The sequence below is a fragment of the Salvelinus alpinus genome, chromosome 9 (assembly GCF_045679555.1).
Source record: "Salvelinus alpinus chromosome 9, SLU_Salpinus.1, whole genome shotgun sequence".
Classification (NCBI taxonomy): domain Eukaryota; kingdom Metazoa; phylum Chordata; class Actinopteri; order Salmoniformes; family Salmonidae; genus Salvelinus; species Salvelinus alpinus.
In genome coordinates this window covers 21,874,875-21,893,616 of record NC_092094.1, presented here as the reverse complement: position 1 = coordinate 21,893,616, position 18,742 = coordinate 21,874,875, and the positions used below count along the sequence as shown (strand labels likewise).

Genomic DNA, 18,742 nt, shown 5'->3' with positions numbered 1-18,742 from the left:
ATATTCTAATTCAGAACCGTCCAGAGTAGTGATCATAAAGGTATAGGCCTAATGTAGACTAGACTAAAATTATGTCCCTATCAAAACGTAAACTATTCGAATTACTAGTCGTGTTCCCACTGTCAACATACGTAACGTTAGCCCACACATTATTGACAGTAAAGAGAATAAGACAGACAGCCTCGTGTTATAATGTCCCTCCCCTCTCGAGGTGTAAAGTGGGTTTGCCCAGTCTCATGCTTTGAATGACGCTATCGCTGAAGTTTGCCTGTTGCCTCGACAAGAGAGGATCCGAGGTGATCGCGTTTAATGCTGTTGATCATTACCTGTGGTCGCGCATAGGGGGACGAAAGACAGATATTCGCAGTTTTTTCCCGACTTGCTTCGTTTTTCTGTGCTATTTGGAAAAACAATGCTCTTAGCTTTTTTACGGATAACACCCACTGTTTCGTGTATGAAGGCGTAATCGCTGTGTAGTGGAGTAGCTCTGATTCTGTGAGGCCAAAGAGAACTCTTCTTTGGGAAACCAAACATGCCGCGGAGGAAACAAGAAGCGCCCAAGCGCGCTGCAGGTACGTAGGCTACTACGACAGGAATGGTTTTATATGTAGATATAGCAGCTGCAAGATTTGTTGTTCTCAAACCTCTGGATTTCCGTTTCCAGTATTTTTTCATAGGAGTGCTAGTGCTTTCACTCGATGTATAGGCTAACTTGATTTGTAACACTAATGCGAGCCTACTATCCCAGGAGTAGCACGCTACTGTAACTATCCCTCGAATGTTGCCATTTGTTTCCCCTTGTTACAAAGTAGCCATACTATTTTTCTCAGCACTCACATCCGATAGCTACAGTCAACTTTCCTCTTCCAATTGTTCCCATGGATAGCTGACTTTCCCGGTAAACGTTAACTTACCGTGGTGGACGAATTAGAATATGGGGAAACGGTGCTCAGTCTGCTATAACGGAATGCCCAAGGCGGTGCCAGAGCCCACTGTCTCTGTAGTAGGGTCTTTGTGAACATTTGAGCCAAGCGGCTAACTTTGGAATTGGGAGGTGGAAGAATGACCTCTATTTTTTGGGATAAAATAAACAATTGGGTACAGACAAAGGGATTATGTGGACTGGAAGAAGCTATAATCGACAGTTGCCATGTCTGATTTGACGGTTGATTGATTGGCTGTCATCCGGCTTTGATCTGTTCCTTCCCGATCTACATCAGGAATTCACTCCACCATGTGATGCAGCCCCTTGACGTCACATTAAAACCACTTTGAAAGCATTGTGTACTTTTTCCTCCCTCTCCTCTGCAATGGTCAAGTGACTCACGAAAAAGCAAAGGGGTAAAGTGGTTTCACAGTCAGACATCACTGGCTCTATCTCTCACACACACACACACACACACACACACACACACACACACACACACACACACACACACACACACACACACACACACACACACACACACACACACATATTGCCTACCACACAGACACACACTGGGGGGGTTGTAAAAGGAGACGTGCGCTATGTAATGGAAGGGAGGAATGGTTTGCTCTGTCAGACCGGTTGTCAGGACGGCTTTGTTTCATGTTTGATTTAATTCTCTCCTCTGACAGCCCCATTTATCAATGGCTTTAATGGTCAATCAGAGACAGGCTGAGTGAGTGCTCCCATTCTGTTTAGCCATACGCTGGCCTGGGCTTTTATTTCATCAAAATGCCCCTGCCTAATGTACACCCTCAATCTCTCCCAGAGAGAGAGAGGTTGGGGGGAGCACATAAAGAATGACTGAAAGCTTTCTGATTTGAGATCAGTGGAATATCTTGTTTCTCCTTTTTTTCTTTCCTATCCGCTTGTTTTGTTGTCTCTCTGACGCAGGATCATGGCACGTTGTAATATAGACCCATTCTGTGTTAGTTGTGGAAATGTTAGGAAACTTTTTATTTAATTTCTTTGTTCATCCATTCATCCATTGATTCTCTTTGTTTTTTTTACCTCTTAGTCAGTGGGTCCCTTGCAGCTGCAAGTTATAAAGTTGTCAACTGTTCAGTTACACACAAAGGGTGATGATGAATTGATTGCAGCACAGAAAATGGGGATGGAGAGAGAAAAGGATGACCGATGGTGGGTCTTGATTAGGGACTTCGGGAGAGAGCCTGCCCAAAGCAACCTTGAGACTTCCATGAAAAACCTCTCTCTCTCTACCCCACTCCTTTCTCAGCCCCACTTTTCTCTCTGCCTTGTTCTTGGCTGGTAGAAAAAGATACGTTTTTTTGCTAGCTTAATTAGAGTTACCCTAATTAGTTGGAAGGACTGATGGAGTCTTGACGGGCTTAATGATTTGAGATGACAAGCCATGGTGTGCCCGGTCCCAACCAACTAGGTTTGCCACCACTTTGATGTAATCAAGTTGATATTACACAGTGCCTCGGTTCCCGGCGCAGCACTCACATTTGGTCGTGCTGTAACTCAATTTTCCGCTGCAGGTGACAAATGGCCCAGTGTACCTGCATGGGTCAGGTTTGAGTGCTCTGAAGACACCTAACAGGAGAAACTCAAACAGCTTGGGAGGAAACTCAGGATGCATTCAAATGGCTTGTGACTGGCTTAGACTATAGGCCCAGGGGCTATGCTTTTTGCTTTTAAATCATTGTAGTGAGTGTACTCGGTGTAGTGACTGGAACCTAACAGGATGGCCCCTAGGTTAGCCTCCTCACAGTTAGTGGCTATATTTGGTGTGTGTGGGTGTTTTCTATGGATGTGAGAGTTACTCTGTCCCAGCCAGGTATCGAGTCTCCTACTCAGGCCAGCGTAGTGAAATCCAGGCCCCTGCTCAAATCCGGCCTGTGCTCCAGTCGTGTGTGAGCAGAGCTAGCGACAGGAGGTGGGGTTCTGGTTTAGACTGGGCTCTACGGCTAGAGGTCTCCTGTTTCTGCAGGGTTAGGCCTATGGCTTCCAGGTCAGCTGTGCCAGAGTGGCAGCAATCAGTCGTGTGTTCAGTTTGTGCAGTTTGGGTGGCAGGGGTAATGAAAGGAATGGCAGCCATAAAGTCTGCAGTGAGGAGGGTCAGTCATAGGCCATCGTTTCTCTGAACCCTTTTCGCCCTCTTCTCTCGCTCCTTCTCTCGCTCCTCCCCCCCTCATTCCTCCTCCTCACCCCATCCTCATTATCACTCAACCATTGTCGTCATTGCAGAATCTCTTATACTTAGACAGAAATGGGCTCAGATACTGTAGATTATCATTAGCGCACATTACACAAATAACTAAAATATACATTGAAATTGAAAACGCATGCGCTCACTTTCAAACTTGCTTAGAGACATGGATTACAGAGACCAACAGCTATTTTAGACAGACACGTTTATATAGCGTCTGGATTGCAAATCACACCAAAACAAAACATTGTTTTTCTCTGTGGGTGACTGGGTGTTGTTTCTATGTGTGTGTTCTGTATATGTCATTACGGGAATGAGGGGGCATATGGGCTCGTAATTGTTCCACTAAACAATAGATCGGGCTAGACCGTGCAGGTCCGAGTCTCGAGGAAGTCTTGTTTTTTACACCACTCAGCCCATTGCTAATGAACGTTACTGTGGCTAGATTCCGGCGAGGTTGAGTCATGTCTGTGATCTATGTGTCTGATAAGTGCATACCTAATGAGCGCTCCACGCCTTTCTGCCAGGCCATGGAGGGGTGGGTGACAGAGTGCTTCCTACTGGTATTGACAGATGCCTTTTTGTTTTTGCCATAGGGCCTGACTCCATAAATCCACCCAGTGTAATGATAACAATGCCACCCTGAACTGCCAGTGAAAAAGGGAGGAGAGGTGGTACGGGCTCCTCTCCCTTTTAAACCCCACTTGATATATGTCAGACCATAGGGCCGGGCTCCAGAAAAGAAAAGCCAACCTTGTCACAGAAATAAAAACTTTAGCCATCCTCATCTGTATGTAAGAGCCCTCTGTCTGGACTGGAGTAGGCCTACGTGGGTACTTTATAAAAAACGTCCCACCGTTTGTTGTTGTTATAGATGCAGCTGTGCTATGGTGACAATTGGAGCAGCTTCGCTCACTCAAACCCTCCTCCCTGGGGGTAACGCGTCAGAGCCTAGTGGGATGTGTGCTCCTTTCGGGAAACTGAGCCTACTCTGGTCTTCTGGGGTCCTGAAACTGAATCCAGGAGGAGAATAGCCTGGCCATGCCAAAAAGCCGATTTCCTTTTCAACAGAGTCATTTATCACTGGCCCACCCTTCGTTCCTGACACACTGACGTGTGTCATTTATCATACTGGCTTTAGCAGACACACAGGGAATGGGTGAAAGAGAGAGAGAGGGAGATAATGAAAGAGGAGAGAAATAGACAAAGAGGACTGAGAGAAAGAAGGGAAGGAATGGAGAAAGAGGGGAAGGGTGAGTAGTGAGAAAAGGAGGAGCAAGAAGGAAAGAGCCAGAAGAGAGCACTTTTAAAAGTTTTTCACAACAGTGTGGGACTGTACAAAGCACTGTCGGAGAGGGGATGGGGGAGGACAAGGACGTGTTTTTGGATGACAGAGAATTGAGTTACATGAGTTATGTTTTGATGAGTGACAATGTTTTTCCAAGACGATCTCTGGATGTTTGTACAAATGTGAACAATATCTGTTTCTTGGATATGTGTGTTATCTGTGTGTAATTGCACCTTGTGTAATGTGTGCGGTGTGTAATGGGAGTATGTGTGTGTATCTGTGGCTGTGCGTGAGAGAGGGAGACGGTGTATCTGTAGCCTAACTCCCTGATGAGCGGGCTGACGGGTATCACTCATGCTAGGCTGGCCTCAAAATGAACCCAAGCTGCTCTGCTCTCCTGTGGTCCTAACCGGGGATGCTTCTTTAAAAAGCAGATTAATGATGGATGCCAGGCTTATAGTGCCATTTATCATGGAGAATATTATTTAGGCTGGCCGTGTAGGGCTGTAACTGGAGAGCAGGACGAGCAGAGGCAGGGTGGAAAGCCTTAGACAGACACTCACTGTGTGATGGATGACCATGCTCTCTGCCTGAGTGTAACTAGACACCCGTGCCACAGCAGTTGGGCCGAATCAGATGGCCCAGCTATAGTGGATGATATGATGTTTATCCTTCAACTACACTACCCAGGTTGCTTTGCTTTGCCGGGAGGGTTCTGCCCTTTGAAAGAGTAGATCCCAGTCTTATAAACGAACAATGTGCTTGCAAACCATTTTGTGGGTGAAATTAGCTTTTCTTCCTAGACGGAAAAAAAATAGTGATGGTTCGTTTTAATGTATAATCAGTCAGTTGATAGTGTAGCGTAGATTAGAAATACAACGCATTAGGTGTCAGACCAAAACCCTTCTTTGACTCTTTCCTGAGGAGGTCGTCAGGCGTCTGACCCATCGTGCTCCGTGCAGTTACACCACTATCACCAATAAGAGCTCAGTGAGAGGTCAAGGCAAGGCCAACACCACTGCCGCTTCCACTCTCTTCCACAAAGAGAGAAAAGGTTATTTTGTTTTTGTCCTTTCTTTAGTTTCTCTCTCTTCTCCCCTCCCCCCCACACACGGGTGTTGTGTGATTTATGGTGGCCATCCATCTTAGGGTCGTCCATCACCACCTCGTTGCTAGGCGATCATCGCAACAGCTGTTTGTTGGGAGTGAAGTTGGCCCTATGTCCTGGCAGAGGCTTAGGTACAGGCTAAGGCAGAGGCAGGTGACCTGTGCTGGAGTCACACCATCAGAACATTAATCTAAAGAGCAGTTAACATATGACCTATGGAGCTAGCTATAGTGGGGTGGACAAGAGAGATGAGAACAAATACAAGGAAGTAGGCGTTATGTGGGTAGAGCAACTGTAAGACAAGTGTACTGGAGTGGATAATATATCATCCTATCATACATGGTAGATCTTGAAGGATATAAGATTGATGTAGAGCTGAGAGGAATTACTGGGTGATATGGGTAGAAACCTGTACAAGTACGGGATAATATGTGACCCTATGTGATAGTGCTTGGTCTTGGACGATAGGTTTGGGGTAGATCTGAAAGCACAGCTTTCCCATAACATAGAATTCTTCCACTGATGTTTGAACTTGTGAACCCATTGCCACTTTATTCTGCACCTGTGTAAGCTGTTTAGGTAGTGTTCATTTGTTTGTTTCCATTTATCCATCAGTTATTGTGACTGGGTCTAGTTCTAAACACTTTGATAGGGTGAGAACATAACATCTGAAACGGTCTCTCTCCCTTCAAATCTTTTTGTGTGTGGAAGATCGAAATGTCTTTGAACTGTACCCGTTTGAAACCAATATAGCTCAGGTCCTAAAGGTCTGTATATACAGCTGCCTGTTGGAGGTACAGTCATAAAACAACAATGCAGCATTCTGGGAGTACAGTACAGTTTAATATATATGCCTGCTCAGCCTCTGTCTCTCTCTCTCTTCCCTCTCTCTCTCTCTCTCTCTTCCCCTGCTTTGACATGGTACAGCCCTAAGGCTTGCCTGGAGCGAGAGGGATATCTCTGATTTTCCCATCTCCCAGAGTACACATCCTGCACTACAATCAGCGGACAAAGTGTATTACCTCGTTCATTAGGGGCAAAAAAATAGGAACAGAGATGTACAGTTACAATAGACTGTCATGAGCATCTCTTTCTGAGCGACCAGGCGCAGGCACATATTAGTAGTGATGGGGGAAAACATCTATAGTTAGATATCGGCAAATTATTTTGGACGATATTATATAGATACTTTGACTCCCAAGTATCGATTTGTAAAATGACAATAATTGCTAGGCAGTGGTAGCTAGCGCTAGTCTGCTGTACATGTGCCAAAACTATAGGATGAAAAACACTGGAGTTTATTCTCCATCTTCTTTTTAAATGGTGAGCCAAGCTGTTATTAGCACTTTTATTTCTATGACTGATCAAAACAAATGTTCTCATGCTCTCTCATGTCTCTTTGCAGCAGCCATATAATGAGCAATATGTTTGGAACATCAGATCACAATAAGATTGCAGTATTGAATCGCAATACATATAGAATCATGAGAATCGCAATACATATCGTATCGCACCTAGGTATCGTGATAGTATCGTATCATGCGGTCCCTGGTAATTCCCATTCCTACATATTAGTAAATCTTTCTCTTGAGAGTATGACTTATGACAACTGTAGCCTATTTGTTCTGACAGTGAGTGTCATTTCACCTCATCCTGCTTCCTCCTTCCTAGCAACAGAGACCACGAGGGGAGCACCACTGCTAGAGCAAGGAGTGGTTAGCCTAGCATGACAAATGCTAATGGAATAAAGACATTTCAATGAGTATAATACTCTCCTCCTTTTCCCACTAATCTCAGGACAGTTTAACAGAACCATACAAGGCTGTTGTATGAAAGTATTCCCCTCTTTTAAAGCCTCTACTCAGTCGACTGCTGGGAAACGAGCTAGTGGAAGTCAGTGGCTTGTGGTTGTGTGATTGAGGCAGAAGTGATTTCCTGCCTGGAGGTTCTAAGTGTTTTAAGGCATCTTCCTGTCAGTAAGCCCCCCCCCCCCCCCCGCCGAGGGGCTGTGTTGCATTAAGGGCGAGAGGTCCCAGTTAAAGAACACATCAGGAATAGGAAACTACTCCGCCGTGTAGTGAGGCCTCGTTTAACTCTCTGCGCTCTCAGTACCCTCCCTGTGATCTAGCTATGATCATAACTCTACTGTAGAGTGTTGTTCCTTACCACCTCAGGATCCTCGAAAGATTTTTCCTTTTTAAATAAAATAAAAAATTCACACCTACCTCTTTTTCCAGTTACCCTGAAAGCAGTATATGGGCCAGAATAGATTAATCTACAGTTTGGATTTGTTTAAATAGCCACTCCTAACTCGAGCTAGCATTAGCCAATTCTAACTGGACAACCCTAGCCTCCTTGCTGTGGAGCTGTTATTGTTATGTGGTACAGTTGCAGAACAAGAGCATTTAGTGATGGCATCCCTTTCCTATGAATATTCATGACCCACATTTTGCTGCGGTGCTAGATGATGGTCTGCAGCTTTAGGCTAGGCGGTGGTTGGACCACCAATGAATATAATACTCCTCCTTCTCCCTCCTCTCCCACATTTCAGCTGCTCTCTGCTCAGCTCCTGTAGCTAGCTGTAAGCTGTTACAGTATGTCATGAAGTGGTTATAGTGCAGACTTGGGTAGTAGTGTCTTGATTACACATCCTGTTTACCCCGGTGTTGTGTGTGTGATTTGGCCCCCAGCTCTACTGTTTCCCCAGCTGTGTAGGATGACTGAGGAGGTTAGTTGTGGAGGGAGCAGGGGACTGAGGGGCAACAGAGATCCTCCAACACCCATACCATTCTTAAAGGTTGATTCTTACAAATTGATAACTTCAGTTTGCATGTTTTGTTTTCTTTCAACATCAAAACATCTGGTTGTAGACTAAATCGTGTCTTGCTTCCTTCTCTCGACAAGCTTTCCAGACTGTGACTATATGATTACTGATGATGAACTAGGGTGTGCCTGTTACTTTGAGACATCCTCTGCTTTGATTATACCATCTACCGTCAGAGAGGGCCTGGTTTTGTTTCTTTTACTTTTGCTGTACCTTTTTATCCCATGTTTCTGCAGCATTTCTATCAAATGATCTATCCTTCCGCGTCTGCGGCCCTAATGTTTATGAAATTGATACTCCACAGGAATGCCGTGAGCATGCCAAAGATGTCACTGTCTTTTCTCATCGCCTGTATGTGTATGTGTTGCAACCAACGACAGACTATATTTGTAGGGTTGAGTTTGTGTACGTGCAGGATGTGTTTCTCTACATGTGAAAGATTCCTGTGTGTGTGTGTCTGTCTGTCTTCTGGTCTTGCTATTTCTGTGTTCTGGTCTTGCTATTTCTGTGTGAAGCGTGACTGAGACGTGAAACTGCCTCCCACACTAAGTCCAAAGTGCAGCGTTTGGCAGATTTAATCATGATAAAGCCCACACAACCACTATTAGCAAATACACCACCCAGATACTTTACACTCTTAGAAAAAACAGGTGTTAGCTAGAACCATAAAGGGTTCCTCAGATGACAAAGCTTCCATGTAGAACCCTACCCCACCACAAATAACCTTTTAAGAGCCCATGAGAGTGTAGCTATCTTAATTATCCATCCAGGTGTATTCTTATTTCTTAATAATCCATTCTGTTTCTCAGAATGAACCCACAAAACCCATCATATTTTATTAGCGTGATAAATCACCTCTGTTGTCAGTCAAGCCAGGGAGAATAATTGGATGGTGGTTGTCACCCACAGTGATGGATGATCAGTCATTGGGGATCAAATTAACAGATAGTGCTCAGATGTAATGGCTGTTTGGCATTTTAAATTGCCTGGGACCGTTGACTGCTGGTCGGCCATTTTTGTTTTGTTTTTGCGAGACCCTTTTGGCCACCTTTTAGTCTTGCGTTCTCTGGCTGTCTAGACTTCACACTAATGAACAGTAACCTACAGTAAGTTGTATGTGTCTGTATTTAAATAGCCAGAAAAGCTATTTATTTTTAAAAAAATGTAAGGACCTTGCAATTCTGATCCCTTTTTTATTTTTATGCAACAGTAAGAAAGAATGGCTAGATGACTGGCTCACTTTCACCAAAAGTGGTCATATAAAGATAGAACAGAGATTTGAAGAAATACGTGAGATATGTTCATGATAGGTCAAGACTATAAGAGCGACTTAAGGACTCGTTCAACCTGCCTGCTAATGCCAGAGTCATAACCTCCGTGATTAAACCTGACATCTGTGACCCGCTGCTCTGGATACAAACACATTAACATAGCTACCTCATCCTGACTGTATTTCCTCCTTCAAATGAGACACTCGCACAAACACCATCCGGAAGAGGAGAGGGAAAAAACAACGACCGAGATATCTTCCCTGCCGGTTTGCCTGCCGAGCGGTGAGCGATTTACCTCCTCCTTTCACATTATCATAATTGTGTCCAGGACATGGGAGGCCAAGGAAGTGATCATGTCATTTTATTTACAGCCTGTTTGGCTCTCTTTACGAGCGCTGTGCCAGGCCCTGCCAGGCACACAGCGCCTGGTGACATCTTTTGATCAGAGCTGTCGCAGGCGATCAGCAGAGACTGGCAGTTAATGGATACCCAGTGACAAACCAAATCTACGGGCAGGATGGGAGACTAGGCCACACCTGTCAGGTCCCCATTAGACTGGCCCTCTCAGTGGGGCTGCCTGCCTGCTGACACCCACCACCCCCAGGGCCCACATCAGACCAGCACCACCCGCTTCCCGCCCTGAGATTGGCTGTTAGCACTGGAAATGGGAGTTATTCCAGCAATTACTTTTTTGTTTAGACGAGATGTTTTTGTGTGTAGGGGATGTGGGATTTGAAGTGGTTGGTTGGTTGGGTGGGCTGGTGGTTGGGTGGTTTGGTTGGTGGGCTGGTGGTTGGTTGGGTGGGTGGGCTGGATGGGCTGGTGGTTGGTGGATGGGCAGTTGTGTGGGTGGGCTGGTTGGTTGGTTGGGTGGGCTGATGGTTGGAGGGATGGATAGATGGGCTGGTGGTTGGCTGGATGGATAGATGGGCTGGTGGTTGGTTGGATGGATAGATGGGCTGGTGGTTGGTTGGATGGATAGATGGGCTGGTGGTTGGTTGGATGGATAGATGGGCTGGTGGTTGGTTGGATGGATAGATGGGCTGGTGTTTGGTTGGATGGATAGATGGGCTGGTGTTTGGCTGGATGGATAGATGGGCTGGTGGTTGGTTGGATGGATAGATGGGCTGGTGGTTGGTTGGATGGATAGATGGGCTGGTGGTTGTTTGGATGGATAGATGGGCTGGTGTTTGGCTGGATGGATAGATGGGCTGGTGGTTGGATGGATGGATAGATGGGCTGGTGGTTGGATGGATGGATAGATGGGCTGGTGTTTGGTTGGATGGATAGATGGGCTGGTGGTTGGTTGGATGGATAGATGGGCTGGTGGTTGGTTGGATGGATAGATGGGCTGGTGGCTGGTTGGATGGATAGATGGGCTGGTGGTTGGTTGGATGGATAGATGGGCTGGTGGTTGGTTGGATGGATAGATGGGCTGGTGGTTGGTTGGATGGATAGATGGGCTGGTGGTTGGTTGGATGGATAGATGGGCTGGTGGTTGGTTGGATGGATAGATGGGCTGGTGGTTGGTTGGATGGATAGATGGGCTGGTGGTTGGTTGGATGGATAGATGGGCTGGTGGTTGGTTGGATGGATAGATGGGCTGGTGGTTGGTTGGATGGATAGATGGGCTGGTGGTTGGTGGTTGGTTGGATGGATAGATGGGCTGGTTGGGTGGGCTGGTGGATGGTTGGGTGGGCTGATGGTTGGAGGGATGGATAGATGGGCTGGTGGTTGGTTGGATGGATGGATGGATGAATGAGGATGGGAGGGGGCACTGAGATAGGGGTCTGTGTCCCCTGTGATTTGTCAGGGCCAGGCACCCATCTCACACGCACACACACACTAACAAGTCACCTGTCTAAGGTGAGCTGAAGGCACACACATGCAACCTCACACTCTTCTTCCCTCCGTCTTTCTCCCTCCCTCTCTTTCTCTCTGAGGAAATATCTCTGATGTTCTGATACTGGATGGATGGAGTGTGTGTGTGTGTGTGTGTGAGATGGGTGCCTGGCCCTAGTGGTGGTTGGATGTTTGGGCTGGTGGTTGGTTGGGCTGGTGGTTGGATGGATGGTTGGGCTGGTGGTTGGTTGGTTGGTTGGGCTGGTGGTTGGGTTGGTTGGTTGGTTGGGCTGGTGGTTGGTTGGATGGTTGAGCTGGTGGTTGGTTGGATGGTTGGGCTGGTGGTTGGTTTTATGGTTGGTTTGGTGGTTGGATGGATGGATGGATGGATTGTTGGGCTGGTGTTTGGTTGGGCTGGTGGGGTTGGGTTGGATGGGTGGGTGGGTGCGCTGTTGGATGGGTGGGGTAGTTGGATGGGTGGGTGTGCTGGTGATGGGTGGACTGGTTGGGGTGATGGATGGATGGTTGGGCTGGTGGTTGGATGGATGGTTGGGCTGGTGGTTGGATGGATGGTTGGGCTGGTGGTTGGATGGATGGTTGGGCTGGTGGTTGGATGGATGGTTGTGTGGATGGATGGATGGATGGATGGTTGGGCTGGTGGTTGGATGGATGGTTGGGCTGGTGGTTAGATGGATGGTTGTGTGGATGGATGGATGGATGGATGGTTGGATGGATGGTTGGGCTGGTGGTTAGATGGATGGTTGTGTGGATGGATGGATGGTTGGGCTGGTGGTTGGTTGGATGGTTGGGCTGGTGGTTAGATGGATGGTTGTGTGGATGGATGGATGGTTGGGCTGGTGGATGGCTGGTGGGTGGTTGGTTGGTTGGATGGATGGGTGGGTGCGCTGTTGGATGGGTGGGTGTGCTGGTGGTGGGTTGGATGGTGGATCAGTGTGTGCAGAGCCAGTATGCTCATCTGCATCTATATCTGTCATAAGTATACAAGATGTTCCAAGTATCTTTGCTCATTGTTTTGGAGATGTATTTTTTTGGGGTGGGGGAGTTGAGTCCAGAATGAAGTGGACAGAAAGGGAAGGGGCAGAGGGAGGAGGCTGGTGACGCGGCCTTCACTAAGACATTTGTGCCACTTAGCTGTGTCAGTGATGGTGTGTGGGGACCCGGGTGGGGGACAGTCTGTCACTACAGGGGACCATCTCTGAGGACGGGAGGAGGGCACTGAGGGAGGGGTCGGTGTCTGTGTCCCCTGTGATCTGTCAGGGCCAGGCACCCATCACACACACTAACATGTCACCTGTCTAAGGTGAGCTGAAGGCACACACATGCAAAGTGACTGGTCGCTTATGTGTTGCCGCTGTCTCCTCCTCAACCTCACACTTTTCCTCCCTCCGTCTTTCTCCCTCCCTCTCTTTCTCTCTGAGGAAATGTCTCTGATGTCCTGATACTGTGTTTGCCTAACACCAGCACCTGTTAGGGACATACAGGGAGACTGCTACAAAAACCATTCCTGCCCTGTCTGCAATACTCATAATCCACATCACTCTTGATAATCTGTTGTGACTGACTTCAATCTAGATTGGACCCACTTTATTTTAAGGGTCCATAATAAAACATTTATAAGGCATTTACAAACAGTGTACACACCATTTAATACTCATTACTCCCACATTTGTAAATGTTAGTAAGATAGTTATTCACGTGTGTATGTAGGAATGACAGGAATGTCTACCAATGGCATGCCCATTTTTTTGTGAGAAATTACAGTGGTCATTCAAAACATTTATTAACCATAAATGGGACTCACTTTAGGGATTGCAAAAATGCTTTACTAATGATTAGTAATTAGTTTCTTAATGTGAGAGTAATTATGAACAAATAGTGAACACAGAATTCATAAATGGTTTATTGTGGACCCTAAAAATTGTGTAACCATATAGCCTTATCGTCATAAATCCGGCTTCCCTTTTTTAGTAATGAGTGAAACGTCCTTGTTAATGTGGATGGCATGTGCATGTGCATGTAAGGAGACAGAGGCAAATGAAGAGGCGACAGACATATTAACTGACAGATGGAGGTTGATCCAACTCATTTATTACCCCAGAGGAGAATGCCACGGCGCGATTGGGCTTCATTAATTTCAGATTCAGCTTTCATTTCAATCTGTTGTGCCCTGAGATAAATAAAATGGCACATTATGTTTTTGCCAAGATTAGTTTTTTCCCCGCCATAAACAAAGTACAGGGGAGAGGAGCATCAGTAAGTTATACATGTGGCTGGGGTAGTATATAAACACTGGCTTGCCTTTGGAGGAAAATAACACCTTAACGGTTGATGAGGTGAAATGGGATGACTGTCATTTCTCAACTTGGCTTTAACTCGGATCCCTCACAGATGGCTCATTTATTCCTGCGAGACCTCAGGCACCCGTAGAAGATAAACTTTCTCTACAGTAGTTCTACTAACACACTGTGTTCACTGGCCTTAATATAATTCGCTCTCTTTTCTGTTTTCCTCCAGCCTACTCTCCAGAGGAGATGAAGGAGGAGGTGGAAGGAGAGGATGTGGACTTTCCAGAGGAGGGAGAGAGCTCAGAAAATGACCTTCTCACCAAAGAGCCACTGGGTGACCAGGACTCCATTGCTGGGGCTGAGCTCTCTGCTCAGGAGATGGACAGTGAATCACACGTGAGCGAGGCCAGCGACCCCCTGTCAGACTTTGAGACCGCCTCGGTCAAATCTGAGGGGCCTGTCAAAGAGCCTCTGAACGGCGCTGGGGTGAGGATAGGGACCCCCTCGGGCGTGGACACTCCCTTGGCGCAGGACACCCTGGAACAGATGAAGGCAATCTACTCCAGCTTCCTGACAAACTCCTATTGGTCACCCCTGAACTTTAACTCAACCCTGACACAGACACCGACACCCGTGGAGAAGCCACCGCGGACTAGCAGCACTAGCAGTAGCTGCAGCAGCAGTAGTTATGACTGGCACCAGTCCGCAGTGGCTAAATCCCTGCAGCAGCAGGCCTCTCAGAGCCTCCACAACCCTCCTCCCTCAGAGCCCAGTATCTTCAGCACAGTGCAGCTCCACAGGCAGAACCCCAGACTGTACGGCAACATCTTCACCGGGGCCAGCAAGTTTCGCTGCAAGGGTTGTAGCGCTGCTTACGACACCCTGGTGGACCTCACTGTGCACATGAATGATACGGGTCACTACCGCGATGACAACCACGATAGGGGAGCCAATGGGGCCAAGGGGCGCTGGTCCAAGCCTCGCAAGCGCTCCCTGCTGGAGATGGAGGGCAAGGAGGATGCCGCGAAGGTGCTGAAGTGCATGTACTGTGGCCACTCCTTCGAGTCCCTGCAGGACCTGAGCGTTCACATGATCAAGACCAAACACTACCAGAAAGTGCCTCTGAAGGAACCCATGGCCACTGTGGCAGCCAAAATGATCTCAAGGAAGAGAGGCCCACTCTCTGGGAGCCTGGACCTCCCTGGCTCCCCACGCTCAAGAGAGGTGACCCCCAAAGCCTTCCTAGGTAGTGACCACAACATCCCATCCAACAAGGCTTCCAACCCATACATCACTCCCAACAACCGCTTTGGCCACCAGAACGGCGCCAGCTATGCATGGCAGTTCGAATCTCGCAAGTCCCAGATCCTCAAGTGCATGGAGTGCGGGAGTTCCCACAATACACTGCAGGAGCTGACTGCCCACATGATGGTGACGGGTCACTTCCTCCGGGTCACCAACGGCAACCCCCCTAGTAAGAGAGGTAGGCCAGGCCCAGAGGCCATGTCCCCCAGCCCTGTACAGGCCACGCCCCCCAATGAGGAGCAGGTTCAATCTATCCCATTAGCTCCTTCTACATTCTCCCCTCCTCCACCCTCTGCCGTATCACCTCCAGCTATCTCCCCTCCTCTCAAAGACATTAAGAAAGAGGAGATGGAGGAAGAGTTTACCCAGGACATGGTCAGCCATGACAAGCAGGTGTTGAACGGGGACGATGATGATGATGAGGTGGAGAAGTTTGACATCTCCACCAAGTATAACTATCTGACTGAGGAGGACCTGAAAGAGAGCCCCAAGGGCGGCTTCGACATCCTCAAGTCCCTGGAGAACACCGTGACATCAGCGATCAACAAAGCCCAGAGTGGTAACCCCAGCTGGGGGGGATACCCCAGTATCCACGCTGCCTATCAGTTCCCCAACTCCCTGAAAATGCCCCAAGGTAGCCCTGAGAAGAGCTCCCCTGTCAAGTACCTGTTCACTGGAGGGGAGGGGGGGCTTTCCTCCCTCAGCAAGTCCCAGTCCCTGATCTCCCCACCCGATAGTCAGAGCTCTGCCCTACCCCACCTCAACAACTTCCAGGCCATGGAGGAGCTGGTGAAGAAGGTGACGGAGAAAGTGGCAAAAGTGGAGAGGAGGGTAAAGAGCGAGGTGTCCCCCAAGAAAGAGGTGAACCTCTCACCCTGTAGCAGTGAGGGGTGGGAATCCACTGGAGCAGACTCACCCCGAGAGTGGAGGTCTGTGACCCTGGCTAGCAGCGACAGAGATAGCCATAGCGACAGGGTCTCACCGTCCGAGAGAGAGCGCATAAGAGAAATGGTCCAATCACCTTTCTCTGCTTTGAGCTGCAGCACAGCCTTCATAACAGGCCACGCCCCTCTGGAGCAGCCCTTTGTTAACCCTTTAAGTGCCCTTCAGTCTGTGATGAATATCCACCTGGGGAAAGCAGCCAAGCCCACCCTGCCCAGCCAGGACCCTCTCAGTCTGCTGTCCAGGCTGAGCCAGAGTATGGCCGAGAGGGCCGCCGTGGCCGCTCCCCCTACGCACAACAAAAAACACCCAGTGCCCGTGGCTCGTAGTAGTGTCTGTCAGTCCAGTGATGACCAGCCCATGGACCTGACCAAAGGGAAGAGTGATCGAGTTGGCTCTATTGGCTCTGCTCCTCTGACTCCCTCCTCAACAGCCTCCTCCATCTCCCCTTCCTCAATGGTGACCCCTGCTAAAATGACCGTGGTCTCTCCCTTCACATCCAGCAGCCCTCACCATGAAAATGCCCTGTCGGACATCTCCGACATGTTGAGGAACCTGACACAATCAGCACACCACATCTCCATGCCCCCCTCACGGACCAGGATCACGGAGCGGGTCACAGACATGGGGGGCTCCACCACCGCAGAGGATGCTGAGGGGTCCATGGCCAATAAGAGGAAGGGGCGTCAGTCTAACTGGAACCCCCAGCACCTGATCCTCCTGCAGGCCCAGTTCTCCTCCAGCCTCAGGCAGACGTCCGAGGGGAAGTACATCATGTCTGACCTGAGCCCCCAGGAGAGGATGCACGTGTCCCGTTTCACTGGCCTTTCCATGACCACCATCAGCCACTGGCTGGCCAATGTCAAGTACCAGCTGAGGAGGACTGGCCGGACCAAGTTCCTCAAGAACCTGGACTCGGGCCACCCAGTGTTCTTCTGCAGCGAGTGTGCTTCACAGATCCGGACCCCCACTGCCTACATTTGCCACCTGGAGGCCCACCTGGGCTTCAGACTGAAGGACCTGGCCAAGCTCTCCCCCAAACAGACCCTGAGGGACTCCTTGAAAGGTGGGTCTGATAAACTTCCCCAACCGGACCCCTTCCTCCTCTCTTCTCCACCCTCCTCCCAGTCACTGGAGGAGGGCAGTGGGACTGTGTACCGGTGCCAGCTGTGTATCCGTAAGTTTGCCAGTAAGCATGCCATCAAGCTCCACCTCAGCAAGAGCCATGGGATGTCCCCGGAGGACCATCTGCTGTATGTCTCTGAGATAGAGAAACACTAGAAGTAGAATTGACATTACATTATAGAAACACTTGAGTGCTGCCAGCATTGGACATACTGGAATATACGCTGTAAAAAAAAAAAAAAATGTAATTGAGAATTTACAAAGGAAAAAAGAAAACAAATGAAGTGTGTGACAAAAATGCACAATGATGCCATTAACTACTGTTAAGTGTCAGCACATGGTATTTACTTCCATGGCCTTTGCTTGTCTGTATTTTTCTCTATTTCAAAAGACATTAATTTCATATGTTGAAGATATAGGTCATGAATATTCTGCTTTCAAAGGGATAGTTCTCTCAAATTGCAAAGTTACATGTTTCCTTACCTTTTACTGTAAGTTGTCTTGACCAGGAAAGACCTCGATACACACTTAGGATTTGTTTTCTTCGCTGAAGGTTAGGGAACATTAAAGCCGTTTTGGGTAAACTCTCCCTTTGGAAAGTATAGTAATTTCAGATTTATGACAATGTATTTATTTGATGAAGTTTATATACATTTATTGAACTGCATGTATGCATTGACAAGTTAACAGTTCAAAACAAGTTTGGTGCGTCAGTTTTTAGTTGGTCTATTTTTACTGTAAGATATCTGGCAAGAATGTGGGAGTGCTGTTTCTGACAATTTGCCAAATGAATTGACAACATAGTAAGTAGTCTGTTACATCACATTTTATATGATTTTATATATAGTTTGTGTTGTCAAATCTGCCACATTGCTTATCATCAAGTCAGGGGACCTCAATCCAGGTCTATGTAAAAATGTACATACAGTATAAAGGCTTACCACTTGCTGTTATGCATACTTGTTATATTTCCTCATTTAAGAGGACTATGACGATCCACTGGTGCAGAGCCTTTCACGAAGACTAACATGAATATGTTTTGCACAATAGTTTTCTAAATGTTATTTGATAAAACAAAATATATAAAATGGAACGTTGTTCATGCCCTGTTGCTTTTATTATTAAATTGACTTAAATTGCTTCACGCAACTGTTGTTTCTTCAAATATCACAAATGCTTTTTACACCTGAATTTATTCTCTTACCCAGTCCCAAAACGCACTACAGAAACTAGAGTCTGCATCCACAACAACACTGTTAGTTACTGCAGGCAGAGCCTTCAGATCTGTGTAGTAGACTGTATTGTCTGCACAAGCCAACCAAGCTGTATGTGTGAGCTAAGAGCAGGGTGTGTTGCACCGAGGAGCCTGCCAGGTGGTGCGTGCTGCATGTAAACCACCAGATGTTCCTGAAACAAGCCACTGGAGGAGAGAGCAACAGCAGGCTGAGTGGGCTGATTACCACCAGGCGTCAATGCCGTCATGAGGCAGCTAGGGGCACAGGAGCTGGGACATCACTGGTTAATGGTCATGGCAGACATACAGATGAACCTCACAGCCAGACTTACACTT

General features: G+C 47.7%; 1 protein-coding gene across 1 annotated transcript; it reads left to right on the top strand.

Moving 5' to 3' along the window:
* The first annotated feature begins 218 nt into the window (after positions 1-218).
* Positions 219-18,312, top strand: LOC139584494 (teashirt homolog 3-like). Its single transcript, XM_071416434.1, has 2 exons — positions 219-572; positions 14,030-18,312. The coding sequence occupies exons 1-2, from the start codon at positions 533-535 to the stop codon at positions 17,326-17,328; spliced, it is 3,339 nt and encodes a 1,112-aa protein (XP_071272535.1). The 5' UTR covers positions 219-532; the 3' UTR covers positions 17,329-18,312.
* Positions 18,313-18,742: the final 430 nt, after the last annotated feature.